The sequence below is a fragment of the Schistocerca americana genome, chromosome 6 (genome assembly GCF_021461395.2).
Source record: "Schistocerca americana isolate TAMUIC-IGC-003095 chromosome 6, iqSchAmer2.1, whole genome shotgun sequence".
Classification (NCBI taxonomy): Eukaryota; Metazoa; Arthropoda; class Insecta; order Orthoptera; family Acrididae; genus Schistocerca; species Schistocerca americana.
The window spans coordinates 166,284,008-166,299,005 of NC_060124.1; the positions used below are offsets into that span (position 1 = coordinate 166,284,008).

At 45.3% G+C, this 14,998-nt stretch overlaps 1 protein-coding gene across 1 annotated transcript in view; it reads right to left on the reverse strand.

Moving 5' to 3' along the window:
* LOC124620030 (putative inorganic phosphate cotransporter) overlaps positions 1-14,998 on the reverse strand; it is a 150,428-nt gene that overhangs the window by 87,625 nt on the left and 47,805 nt on the right. Inside the window, exons 4-5 of the mRNA XM_047146696.1 lie at positions 12,318-12,402; positions 9,809-10,029 (exon numbers count right to left, since the gene is read on the reverse strand). Of these exons, the coding sequence (XP_047002652.1) occupies positions 9,809-10,029; positions 12,318-12,402 (306 nt within the window). The remainder of the gene's footprint in view (positions 1-9,808; positions 10,030-12,317; positions 12,403-14,998) is intronic.

The following is a 14,998-nucleotide window of genomic DNA, read 5'->3' on the forward strand; positions in this document are numbered from 1 at the left end:
TGACAGTTTGACGTTGCAACTCTCGCCTGGTTGCATACTCTGATTTGGTTGGGAAGAGCATTGCAAAACCAAAGTATCCTCTCCTATGGCAAACTGGCCGACAACTGATGTAACTGGTGCTTGATATACTGGACGCAGGCACTGTAACGAAATAGACGATCGAGCTTGTCCCACACATGTTCTGTCAGGGACAGATCTTGGGATCTTGCTGGTCACAGGAGTACCTCAACATTACGTAGGCTGACATCTTGGGTTGTCGGGTGAACTGCCGGATATCAGCGTCGTACTTGCACGATATTTCGGTCACGTAGCTCGAGACCTTCATCAGGTGCGACCTGAGACTGCTCCTCGAGTGGACCTGGTCCAGTATTTATGCCTATGGCCTTCCCCCTCCACCAATGGCTGCAGGCGCTTCCTCTGTGGTCCGCGCCCATTCCCTGCGACCTGCTGGAGCGTTGCTGCTCCGTTTTCCGTCCGCTGCGGTTCTAGGTGTTCCCTCTGCGGTCCGCGCCCACCAAACCCGCTCCTGGGCGTTTCATCTACGGTCTGGGGTACCAGGCGTTCCCCCTGCGGTCCGCGCCCGCTCTCCACGACCTGTTGGAGCGTTGCCGCTCCGTTTTTCGTCCGCTGCGGCTCTGGATGTTCCCTCTGCGGTCCGCGCCCACCAGTCCCAGTTCTGGGTGTTCCATCTTCGGTCTGGTGCTCCTGGCAGTCCGTCAGGGGCTCGTTTACCATCTCCATGTCTCTGGTTCTTCTGTTTGTGTAGTGTTGCAGCTGGCCCCGTTGCTCCTTTAACAATTCCAGAGCCGGATCCCAGGCTCTGCTTAGCTGGTACCCTGTGTCACGATTCACAAGATCGTCAGCCATTTTAATCTCAATCGATTCTCTTATAACGCTGTCCCAAAATCTGGGTGTTTGTGCTAGAATCTTGGTATCCTCAGACTTCATGGTATGATCTAGTTCTAGACAGTGTTCAGCAATGGCTGACTTAGTCACCTGTCTTAATCTAGTGTGCCTCTGATGTTCTTTGCACCTGATCTCCACAGTTCTTGTCGTCTGGCCAATGTAGGACATGCCACATTGACAAGGTATATTGTAAATCCCTGGTTTTCGTAACCCCAGGTCGTCTTTGACACTCCCCAGCAGTCCCCCGATCTTGTTGGATGGACAGAAAACACACTTGATATTGTGTTTTCTGTCCATCCAACAAGATCGGGGGACTGCTGGGGAGTGTCAAAGACGACCTGGGGTTACGAAAACCAGGGATTTACAATATACCTTGTCAATGTGGCATGTCCTACATTGGCCAGACGACAAGAACTGTGGAGATCAGGTGCAAAGAACATCAGAGGCACACTAGATTAAGACAGGTGACTAAGTCAGCCATTGCTGAACACTGTCTAGAACTAGATCATACCATGAAGTCTGAGGATACCAAGATTCTAGCACAAACACCCAGATTTTGGGACAGCGTTATAAGAGAATCGATTGAGATTAAAATGGCTGACGATCTTGTGAATCGTGACACAGGGTACCAGCTAAGCAGAGCCTGGGATCCGGCTCTGGAATTGTTAAAGGAGCAACGGGGCCAGCTGCAACACTACACAAACAGAAGAACCAGAGACATGGAGATGGTAAACGAGCCCCTGACGGACTGCCAGGAGCACCAGACCGAAGATGGAACACCCAGAACTGGGACTGGTGGGCGCGGACCGCAGAGGGAACATCCAGAGCCGCAGCGGACGAAAAACGGAGCGGCAACGCTCCAACAGGTCGTGGAGAGCGGGCGCGGACCGCAGGGGGAACGCCTGGTACCCCAGACCGTAGATGAAACGCCCAGGAGCGGGTTTGGTGGGCGCGGACCGCAGAGGGAACACCTAGAACCGCAGCGGACGGAAAACGGAGCAGCAACGCTCCAGCAGGTCGCAGGGAATGGGCGCGGACCACAGAGGAAGCGCCTGCAGCCATTGGTGGAGGGGGAAGGCCATAGGCATAAATACTGGACCAGGTCCACTCGAGGAGCAGTCTCAGGTCGCACCTGATGAAGGTCTCGAGCTACGTGACCGAAATATCGTGCAAGTACGACGCTGATATCCGGCAGTTCACCCGACAACCCAAGATGTCATTAGATCGCCGGGAAAGCCTGAAGAGTTACATCATTACGTAGGCTGTTCAAAAGACATTTTACACTTGTGGACGACCATTGTCATGTTGGGAAATGGCACCACGATACTGTTGCACGAGTGGTAACACATGAGTACACAGGATGTCCATGATGAACCATTGTGCCAGTGTTCCCTCAGTCCGTACGAGCTGTGGCCCACGATTCCAATAGTAACACTGCTGTGCCTCCCCATCTCTAATACGTTGGATGAAAGTGACTTCTTCCAAGGTTGCCGTCATACTCGCTGACGATAGTCATCTCGGGAAGTGCAGAACTGCAATTCATCGCTGATCACGATGTGAAGCCATTCGTCAGCAATCCATGCTTACCCATCACGGCACCAATCTAAATGTAGCCGATTATGCTGTGTTGTCCACGACTCCCTACGAATGGGACGGTTATTCCCTAATCCGGATGCTGCTAGTTTCCGACCTGACCAATGGTGCGGGATGATGCAGAGTGCAGCAAGGAGTCCATTACTTTTTGTCAGATGGCATGCGCAGATTTGAAGGGATTACGATGTACTTGGTGCATAATACGGCGATAATTATTTGTGGTGATCAGACGTGGTCGACCGGAACGTTATGTCTGCCCTCATCTTCCCTAGTAGTCCAACGTTTGGCCAGTGTCACTCCAAATGTCCCACACATCTGGATATTGCCAAATGGAGACCCACAATGAGGCCTGTTAAAAACTTTGTCAGGTGCTGATAACACTGTATCACACAAGTACACAGCGTCTCCATCTCTTTCAGCCATCACTCAACATCTGACGCTGTTCACACCCCTTACATACCCTACCAGGTCTGGTAACAACACTAAACATGAACAACACTAATGCACTGTGGTAGCTGTTCATCTGGCTCAGAGAACTGCAACTGCATTCTCCGAATGTTCTACGTGTGTACAGAGTTAACATTGACATCCGACCATATATTTTGGTTGCTTTTTGCTCAGGTGGTGCATTTACATTTTAATTAATCATCAATAAAATCTTCTGAAAAGTCAAAAAGAGCCATCTGTATTGTAATTTATAGAAAAAGCGTGTGTTTAGGTGGCTCCTTAACACCTTACACGTATTTTTATATGTTTTAAAACATATTGGCTGAGGAACGTTTGTAATTGCTATGATTGCTAGACTACAACCAGCCCGCGTGCAAAAGTAATAGAGCAACCCCAAGATTAACTGCAAACATTTACTCAGTCTACATGTCAAGAAGAAAATTTGGCATAACTGGGTTTCGTTGATTATGGTCATCACCTCGTGTGGTGACGTATTTTAATCACTACGGTAATGACCACGATACTGGCCTTGTAAATAATTTCAGGCTTACATTTAAGCAATGATGAGCTACAGCTGATTTGTGACGTTCCTGTCACCTCTTCCCAGCTGTTTTAGTAATCTGCACCATGTGCGACATGTACTGTTGGCACAGTGACTCTATTTTGAGGAAGGGGGAACATCTAAAACGTTTTTAGCGCTAAAAATCAGAAGTAATTTTACTTTCTCACTCTCACTTTATTTCTTAGGCGTCATAAACTAGTCGATCATAACGAGATATCTTAATTATTCGTATGATCCATGCAGCACGCAAATAACTGAATGAACTCTGTATTACCTCTCCATTTACAGTCTGACAGGTAGCCACTTAGCCACTGAGTAAAACATTTATGCTGATTGTACGTGTAATCTGTGACATTGAGAGAGATACGAGGGCGTGCTGCAAAGTAATACCTCCGAATTTTTTAGTCTGTTCTTAATATCAGTCGAGGTACTACACGCATATTACTCCGCCGACTTTCCGCTTTGCAGATGCAAGTAGCAATACTAAGTCGCTGCAAAGGTCCCAAATGTAGCGAGTAACATGGCACAATGCCGGTGTGTGAGAAACAGCGTGTTGTAATCGAGTTTCTTACCGCAGAAAACGTGCCTCCTTTTGGAATCCATGGAGGAATGACAGCTGTTTACGTTTATGATGGTATCGACATCAGTAATGTACAACGTTGGATTTTTCGCTCTCGTAATGAAGGAAACGGTGATGCTAACCTCAACATGTGTGACAGAGCTGGGAGTGGACGTACAGAACTTATAGAAAACCTTCAAGGACTTCACTCTGATAGTGAAGAAGCGGTGTAAGCGGAGGTGAGATGGTGGCACGAAAGTCAAACATTCTATAGTGAGAGTATCAACAAACTGATCTCTTGTTGGAAGGTATGTATTCTTCGCCATGGTTACTATGTTGAGAAATAAGCAAGTAAACATGAATGATAAAGATGTAGAATGTTAATACAGTTTTAGTTACATCTCTTTAAGAGTTTTCACATAATTATTTCGGATGCATTACTTTTAATCACGAGCCGGCCGGAGTGGCCGAGCGGTTCTAGGCGCTACAGTCTGGAAACGCACGACTGCTGCGGTCGCAGGTTCGAATCCTGCCTCGGGCATGGATGTGTGTGATGTCCTTAGCTTAGTTAGGTTTAAGTAGTTCTAAGATCTAGGGGACTGATGACCTCAGAAGTTAAGTCCCATAGTGCTCAGAGCCATTTGAGCCATTTTTACTCACGCCCTCGTAATTATTTGAAAATAAACGTTCCAGTTACATTGTTACCATCGTCTACGTTCGACGTCAGCGTGCAATTACCAGCCACAGATGGCATGTGGCAGTACTAGCAATGGAAGACGTATAAAGTATGTCGGGAGGACGCAGTCTTTGTCGTATTCCAGAAATGGAACGATTTATCTGACGTCCAAAAAGATATAATCATTGGATTTCGGGCCAAGGGTGGAATCATTTCCGAAATGGCTAAGTCTGTAAACAGTTCGCGTGCTGCAGTAGTTAGAGTATACCGTGTATGACAAAATGGCGCTATCCAAACCTCCAAACCGGCACCAACACAACTCAGGTGCACTAAGGGCCATTGTTGACAGGGTGGAGATGTTCAAATGGCTCTGAGCACTATGGGACTTAACTTCTGAGGTCATCAGTCCCCTAGCACTTAGAACTACTTAAACCTAACTAACCTTAGGATATCACACACATCCATGTCCGAGGCAGGATTCGAACCTGCGACTGTAGCTGTCGCGCGGTTCCAGACTGTAGTGCCTAGAACCGCTGTGCCATCCCGGCCGGCGGGTGGAGTTGTATACGGGGCAGCAGATGTGCGACTGTTGAGCAACTGACCATCCAGATGAACCAAGATGCTGCCAACAGTGGCTCCGTTTAGCCACCGTTGCTACTTATGGGCCTCTGCAGCAGGTGTCTGGTTCATGCAACCATGCTAACTGCTGTTCATCGTCGACGATGGCTGCTATTTGGACGCCAATATCGCAACTGGACGTCTACTGATTGGCGACTGGTGGCCTTTTCCGATGAATCACGTTTTATGCTCTATCGGACAGACGGCCGTTGGTACGTACTGCGTGAAACGTCTGAAAGCAAAGGGGTCCAGGCCGGAGGAGGGAGCGTCGTGGTCAGGCGAATATTTTCGTGGCGTTCTCTAGGTGAGCTCTTCATTCTGGAAGGCACAGTGGCTCATCACAAATACGCATCCATCGTCGGGGACCATGTCCACGCCCATATGCAGTCTGCTTGTCCTCGGCACGATGGCATCTACCAGCAGGACATTGCAAGCTGTCACAAAGCTCGCAATGTAAGTGTGTGGTTTTAAGAGCATCAGGATGCGTTTGCTGTACTCGATTGGTCAACAAACTCTTCGGAATTAAACCCAGTCGAGAATCTATATGACCATTTCGATCGGACTGTTCCCGACGTGGATCCTTAAACGAGAAACCTAGGACAACTGGCCACGGCGCTGGAGTTGGAGTGGCTGCACATCGTCTCGCACCGTCTCGCATCGGTCCGTGCTGCGAAAGGTGGTTGTGAGGTTTTTGACGGGTGATCATTGTTATGTGATTGGACAGTGAAATTACTTAAGAGAAAATTGTAGTTACGATTATTACAACTAGCAGACATGCTTAACTGTCTCAGCGGTTACACGACGTGTGTGACTTCAGTCAAGTGATACTAATCAGACAGTAGCTCATAACAACTGGGATCCACTTAGCCTTTTAACTGCTTGTGAAACGTACATACAACACTAACTACGCGCTCTTGAGCTAACGTCGTATATGCGCGACACAAATTAGTAGCGTGAGTAGCACGTGTGGCGGGTATATATGTATCGATTTTTTTTCGCAACAGGAATGTACGCCGTAGAGAGCCTTCCAGGCTCTATAGCACGGAGTGAACTGTAGCTCTTCAAGCGCTTGTTAGTTGTTTTAATAATTTTATTCATATCGATCGCGTATGGCAGAAGTAGTTTTATTATTTTGCCATTCGCTCCTCTTGGAGGGATTACAATGCAAGAGCGAGTTATAAAGCAGTCCAAAGATGTGGTTGCGCTGTTCGCGAAACTCAGAAGTAGAAATGTTGCTTGCAAGTAGCTATAGAGAGGACGAATTTAACCCTCTTTCATCTTCGGGTGAGGATACTGTAGCTACATTCGATCCTGGCCCTTCAGCATCTCGGGGCCGACAAAAATTGTTCACGTTTCCCTAGCTCATTTTTCGGGACTGAAAATGTTCAATATAAGGTCTGTTGACGGTTTTTTTTCTGCTCCCACTCCATTTCAAAACGTATGTATAGGCGAAAGCCTTCTCTTGGCCAAATTGTGCCTAGCTTTCAAGCCGTATGTTATTTAGAAAATAAGTTATTTTGGAATAAAAATGTTGTTCTCTGTGAGTCTGAAACAGGATTTGTTCGCGATATTTAAGATTACACCGGTGCAACGACCGACGTAGTAACCACTGAAGGCTACTTAAAAAAATAGACAATATAGTAGCAACATTTCTGGGATCTTACGTAGGAGGAGGACACACTCTGTACGTTGACAACTGGTACACGAGTCCAGATATGTTCAAGTGCTTGTGTAATTGAGAAATTAATGCAGTAGGGACACATTCCGTCAGTAAAGAACCTCAAACGCAAGTTGCAGGTGAGAGATCTGGAAACTGGCCAAACGAGGAAGGTATTGGTATTGAAGTGGCGCGACTGGAGGGACGTATATATATATATATATATATATATATATATATATATATATATATATATATATATATATATATATATATATTTCATATGTCGTGCAGGTGAAACGGTAGCAACAGGAGAAAATAAATTTTGAAAAACTGAAACCGAAATGGGTGTTGGACTGCCAGTCAATGGGAGCCGTAGACAGATGTGACAAGACACTAGGCGTAAGTGAGTGTATTGCAAAAAACATGAAATGATATAAAAATTCCTTTTTAGCTCATGCTGTAACTAGTGACTCAGGTAGACAGACTCTCTACTGACTCCCACAATCGGCGGTGCCACATACAGGGGATATGCAAAATCATGTGAACAGCGGTAGTAATGGGATGGTTGTGTTTGGCGGTCAACAACGCAGGTAAGGCACGTGTCGCGCTGGACTGTGCGTGATCAGTATGGACTAGACATCAGTGCAGGTTGTTTACGATTAGTGCACACTTCGTATTTGCAAAAAAATGGTTCAAATGGCCCTGGGAACTATGGGACTTAACATCCGAGGTCATCAGTCCCCTGGAACTTGGAACTACTTAAACCTAACTAACCTTAAGACATCGCACACATCCATGCCCGATGCAGGATTCGAACCTGCGACCGTAGCGGTCACGCGGATCCAGACTGAAGCGCCTAGAACAGCTCGCCCACTGCGGCCAGCTTCGTATTTGCATTCAGAGGCCGAAGTCGACGCGCAATGAAAGATCTAAGAGAGTTCCAAACAGGGCAGATTGTGGGGGCCCGATTAGCTTCTTCTTCTTCCGTATCCGGATGCACCAATTATATCTTCCCTTCCCAGTAATTAGCAACGTAGTTTGCTTTGTCATTGCATCTTTAGTGCATGTTATAGACATATCTGGGCAAATCAGTAGGTGGTTCAAATCCTGTATTGCTCCGCATTCACACCTATCGCTATCACTGTAACCCCATTTAAATAGGTTTGATTTGCACCCAGTTACTCCAGTGCGCAGCCGGTTTAGTGACCTCCAAGTTCTAAAAGGTAGTTGAAATCCTGCAGATCCCTCCTCAAGTAGTTCCATTGTGGAGTGTGGCACCATTTCTTCCCAAAGAGATAGCCGCCTTGCGCCGGGCTTGGTGGCGAGCTCTTCAGCAGTTTCAATGAAACTCCTGCGGGATTTCAGCCGGACACGTTGTTTTCGGTGCATATGCATCGGGGGTCGAGGATCATTCTTTTGTTTTGATCTTTCGATCTCGGCGGCTACTTGTCTGCGGATAGTGGGTGGTGCTATGCCTCTTATGTTGTTCCCCAACAGTGATGCCACATTTAAGGACGATAATGCACCCATTCACACAGGCAGGACAGTACAATCGCGGTATGAGGAGCATGCAACTGAACTGCAGCATCTTCCATGTCCAGCAAAGTCCCCGAACTAGAACATTATCGAACGCTGTCGGCGATATTGGAGCGCAGACCCCGGAGGAGATTTCCGCCTCCCTCGTCACTACAGGAGTTAGAAGAGGTTCTGATCGAAGAGTGGCATAACATTCCGTGGAGACTACACAGTCATTATATGCCAGTATTCTAAGAAGAAACGCAGCTGTATTACGGGCAAATGGGGAGCCAACCCCTTATTAATAAACCATTCCCAAGTAAGTACAGATGTTCACATTATTTTGCCTATCCCTGTACGTGCAGGAGGCAGTGAGTACACAGAAACAGGCCAGAGACACTCCCTCCTCCGGCGCGTCACGTGATTTCGCGTGATCTCGTGGTGTCTGGAGCACCAAAAAGCTGCCCTGCAGTGACAAGAAATCAGTGTCGTATTCAGACTACATTCTTAGAACTTCGAAGCAGTTTGTTGATAACCTGTGCTGCGAGCTTGTGCTGTGTTTCATGTTTGAATAGGCTTCTCATTTTAGCACGACGAATTTTAGCAGTACGGCGAATTTGGGTTTTATCCACAGACTTGCAGCATTTCACAGACTTAATTATTTGTGTAATAGAAGCCAAGCAGAAATCTGTGTTGTGAGCCGAACTCTTAACCTGTACTGACCATCTTTAAGTTATTTAACTAGTCCTTACGAGAAAAAACCTGTCAGTGGCTGAGTTATATGTAATTATTATTCATGAAATTCTAGAGAAACAGCACAGAAAAGAACAAATTTAAGAAGTCGGCCTTCGAGAGAGGAAGACGTCTTCCAAATGTGAGAACTTGCCTAGTGTTGTTGAATCATCACGATCAGAAAGGCACTCTTTGAGAAGATGCGTCGTTTGCAGCAAGAACAACTAGCAGAACCAAAGTGGAAACAGTTATAAACAATGTGATGTGGAAAACGTTTTGTTCCATGTTTAGAATTTAAGAAATGCACTACTGTCCTTCATTATAAAGGTTTGTGAATGTCAATAGGTAAAGAAATACAGAAGCGACCATAATCTCTAGTGTGACAGAAATGGTCAGCTTAGGGGGTCTGACAAGGGGTGGGCAATGTTCAGCACAGTAAATCTAGTGCTGGTGTACACTTTGCAGCGAAAGGCTCAATACACAACGATAATCTACAATGTTTCTGTTTTCCAACAATGTGGACTGGGTAGTAGATCTCACCTTCTCCGGGGACACGGTGCCCGCGATGCTGGTGGTGATGTAGTTGAGCTCGTGGGGCGCGATGCGCGGGTGTCTGGAGGGAGAGTCGTACACCGTCACGAACCACAGGATGCTCCAGACGCCCGCGATGCCGCCGAGGATGTAGAAGCTCGCCTTCCACCCCAGGGCCTCGATAATGGCCGAGCAGATGGGCCACGTCACCACCGTGCCGAAGGTCCCTCCTGAGAACCGTTGGAGCGTCTAGCACACAATTAGTCAGATCTAGTGTTGAACGTGTACTTGCATCGTTTACTAAAGAATTAACGGTCCTGTTGTGGTATAAGTGTTGACAACAGTAGCATTAAGTTATTGTACAGGGTATCATAATTAACAGTTTAAACTGACACAGGTGACAGTATACAATAATAGAAGGAAAACTGTTTTATTGAATATACGTCCGCGTACGTGCCGTTTGTTAGATAACCGAAAATGTATGGTTACGAGCTGCCATTAGTACGAGACATTATCTTAGTACATATATATCTGAAATGTAAACTCTCCATTCTAATTTAACCAGGCTTAAATTTCACCCACAGACTCGCTTAGCAAGAAACACGGTAATACTTCAGTACATTACATGTTAGAATTACTGTACACTTGTTTTAAGGTTAACTGTTTTCGTCTGTTGGGTGGCTTTGAAAGTATAGTAAATCATATCTTTACGATGTACTTTGAAAGCAGAACTCTGGCGATCAATGAAGTTCAAAGCTATTAGATCTGAGTTCGCTTGACCAATGCGGAGGAGAAGTCATCCACTTCTTTTTGATAAATATAATTTTTAGGTATTGGGCCATGTCATTGAAAACTAATAAAATGACATTGCCGATGTTTCAGTTGAGTTTCTGAGGTCCTCTTCGGGGCGGTTCGCTGTTGTTTACTCTTAATATTTTATCCAAATGAACCGGCCACGGAAGCCAACAAACTTATATCATTCACTACTTCTTCGCCAGACTTCCTCGCTGCTTTCTATGGTCGATGTCTGACTACTCCACATGTAAACTTTGCAACAAAAGAGATCCTATCCCAGAAGTCCAACATAACCTCCAATCCCTGTTTAAAGTTTCTAGCTCTTGCCAGCACCTCTCCCTTTAATTCATTTCCAGCCTCACCCCTATGACACACTGCACACCCACCTTCTACATTCTCCCTAAACTCCACAAACCCAACAATCCTGACAACCCATTATAGCTAGTTATTGTGCTCCCACTGAAAGAATTTCAGCTCTCACTGACCAACACCTCCAACCGATTGCCCAAAATCTAGTCTCACAGGTCAAAGATACCAACCACTTCCTTCACCAACTCCCCACCATCCCCACCCATTTATCTCCTGGATCTCTACTCGTCACTGTTGATGCCACTTCCTTAATGCCCATGGTCTTGTCCCTGTTGATACTACTTCTCCCAGTGTCCTTCAGACTCCCGATACATTACCTCATTACTCATACACCTTACTGACATTATCGTATCAAACAACCACTCCGTCTTTAGAGGAAAGGTATACAAAGAAACTGGCGGCACAGCACAGCACCTGTGTGGCACCATCCTATGCCAACCCACTTATGGGCCATCTAGAACAAACCCTCCTAGCCTCGCAAAACCCCTAACCCCTGGTCCAGTTTAGGTTCATTGATGATATCCTCATGATTTGGACTTGGGGCCAAGACTCCCTATCCTCATTCCTTCGCAGTCTCAACACTTCCTCTCATCCACTTCACCTTGTCCTCCTCAACCCAGTGTGCCGCCTCCCTGATCATTGATCTTCTCCTCTCTGATGGCGCCATCCACACCTCTGATCACATTAAACCATCATATGTGATGTGTTATGCCAGTGAAAGGAACCTGTGACCACTGAAGACAGTGCCACAAGTTCCTGCAAAAAATAGTAACACAACACACAAACACATGTCATACTAACAGATGTAAATCCACCCGATGATGGAGGTTTAAACTTTTGAAACGCGTCTTAGAGATAAATAAACAGTGACTGGTAACACTTTATATTACTGTTTTAGCTATTTATGTACACCTGGAAACTGTGTACTGTACATGAGACATGTCTTGTAGAGCGACTTTTTGTGGGGATGACGTACATAAGTTTTACTATGTGTGCGAAAAATTTCCCTGCTCTCTTGATATTGAATTTAATAATGTAGGAACCCTTTTGGAATCAAACTCTCACAATTACCATTGTGCAGCCACAACAAAGATCGGGGCGTTCTATAACTGAGTCAGGATTCCAATTGCAAAATGTGGTAATACGTATTATAAGATGTTGTATTCACCTCACTGTTTGGTAAAATTACCATCTTTGTTATATGAAATAGCTAAATCCCATTATTTAAGCAGTTTTGTGGTAGTTCACTGTTCAATATTTGTTATAAAACTCTTGTCATTTTTTGAGAATGCCTCACAGTTACATGTATAGTATTCTGTGACGTTAACGGAACATAAAATTAGCGTTAACTCACCAAGCAGACTCCAGACGAACTTGGCCTTCTCCTCTGGCGGCCCCCACTGCGCCACCAGAGCATGCAGGGAGGGGTACAACGGACCCTGTCAACAACACAGGACTATCTAACGAGCCAGTCAGTGCAAACACTCCTAGAAGTACATCTCGGGGTTACCTAGCATACTGCAATAAATTGTTCTATATGAGTTGGGTATTGCTTATTTGCACTGAAATGTGCCCTTTTTGAAGTATGTCTGCTATTTGGCACTATTGCAGAGCCTACCTTTCAGACGACTTGCTTTGAAGTTGTGGCAAATGCTAGCAGGAATGAAGATAGATAGATGAGTACACCCAACATTTTTGTTGCCACATTAATATGGTTAGGATAGTAAAAAGTAAAGTCGTATGCCACTGTTGTCTGGGAGACCTCAAGGAGTAGTTTAGCTGCAGAGCTGGAAAGGGGTTTCTTTCACCACACACAGTGCCTCTCACCTCGCACATATGTGGCAATTATGTCTTTTGTGTATTTGTAGAGTGTAGGTGAGCGTAATGAATGCATGTATAGTCTGGTGTTATGTTTATGTTGAGTGATGATGATGCTGATGAAACTGTGTGGGTTCTGTGAATGTTGACACAGTAGTGGTTCTAGGGCACATAATGATTGGCTGTTTCGTTTTAGTGGCTGGTAAAATATTGGTCTGTGATTGTCAGAGAGGGGAGAGGAGGGGGAGGGTACAGCATGAATTAGGAGAGCAGATGGGCAGAGGGACAGGGGGGGGGGGAGGAAGGGGAAGGGGAGAGTAGAGAGTGGATGAGATTTAGGAAAGAGGTGGGACATGATGGCATCATGAATTTCCTCCAGTCCTGTATCTACACAACCCAAAGGTCAAAGTTGAATTTGCATCTCCCTTGCCATGTATGTAGACAACTTAAAATTCAAAGGTCAGTTTGTACTTATAGCTCGAAACCCCATTGCTTTCCTGCCTCCCATTGTTCCCTGTCACCACAGACATGCAGCACCCCTTCCACATCTCCTCCCTCCTTCCTTGGCACGTGTGTGTGATCTCAGGGGGACTATGCTGAGATGCGTGTGTTTGCTCAGTCAGAAAGCTCTCAGATGAGTCAAGACTTCTTCTAAATTTAGGAGTTGTAACTGGAAGTTGCATCATTGTTATTTAATGGGTACTGTGATACGATGTATACATATGCTTAGTCAGCATGGTCCCTGACAAATGGAGAGTTGCTGATGCATTCAGACTTGCTTGTGTCATATTTTGCATTATAGAGACAAGGGCTGCGCGTGTATCAGGTTGCTGTCAGAGGGGAGGAGCTGTGTGCTGGTGTACTGCTAAGAACAATTGGAGAAGGTACAGCCTGCAGTGTTAAAGCAGGAAATGTGTGACGTATTTAACAGTTACCTACTTGGTAAATTCTTCAGCGTGAGCTGTTTGAGATATTTCAGCAACTTTGTGTAGATGACAGTTATCTTATGGATGGTGATTAACGCTGGGATTTTTTTATCAAAATTGAGGTGTGTGATTACGTAATATGAAACCGTGACTTCTGTCTACAAGAAAACAATCAAGAAAACATGGTTGTGATTGTAAAAAAAGATAAGAATATTGGCATAGACATTTTAAGTGGAAGAGCTCCAGTTATAGAATGAAGGCATGTAACAAATTCATATGACAGATTACAAGCAAAGGAATGAATAATGATATCGGTAACCATATTATCAGTTTTATAAAGTCTCTCTGATGTAATTCTTCCTTGGCTAATGAACCGCCTACAGGAAAACTATAGCGTTCTTTGAAGACAAGAGGAGCAGCTGTATGAATATCAGCACTTCAGATGGAAAACCAAAAGCAAAGAAGGAAAATGTTGAAAGGAACACATAGAAGGGACATACAACGGCATTGAGCTTGAAGGCAATATTATAGAAGGGAACAGGAAGTAGATGAGGAAGAGGTGGGACACATGATAATGAGAAAATAATTTGATAAACACTGGAAGACCTATGCTGAAACAGTGCCCCTAGAGTAGACGACTTTGCCTCAGAACTACTGATGTCTTTGGGACAGACGGTCATGGCTCAAGTATTCCAACAGGCCTGCGAGATACATGAGACAGGGGAAACACCCTCAGGTTTCAAGAATAATGTAATAATTCCAATTCCAAAGAAAGCAAGTGAATATTACCGAACTATCAGTTTAATAAGACATGGCTGCAACATAATGACACCCATTATTTACAGAATGGAGAAACTGATGGAAGCCGACTTCGGTGATGATCAGTTCAAGTTCCAGAGAGCTGCAGGAATGAGCAAGGGAATACTGAATACTGACGCTACGACTTTCTTAGAAGGTAGGTTAAGGCAAAATAACACGGCGCTATAGAATTTGTAGAGTTGGTGTAAGCTTTTGACAATGTTGACTGGCATACACTCTTTATTTTCGGGAGGTGGCAGGAATAAAATGTAGGGAGCGAAAGGTCGTTTACGACTTTTACAGAAACCAGATGACAGTTATAAGAATCAAAGTCCATGAAGGGAAGCAGTGGGGGAGAAGGAAGTGAGATAGGGTTGTGGCCTACCCCCACTGTTATTCAATCTTTACACGGAGAAATCTGTGAAGGAAAGCAAGAAGAAATTTATAATTGGAATTAAAGGTCATGAAGAAGAAACAACTTTTCGGTCTGGAC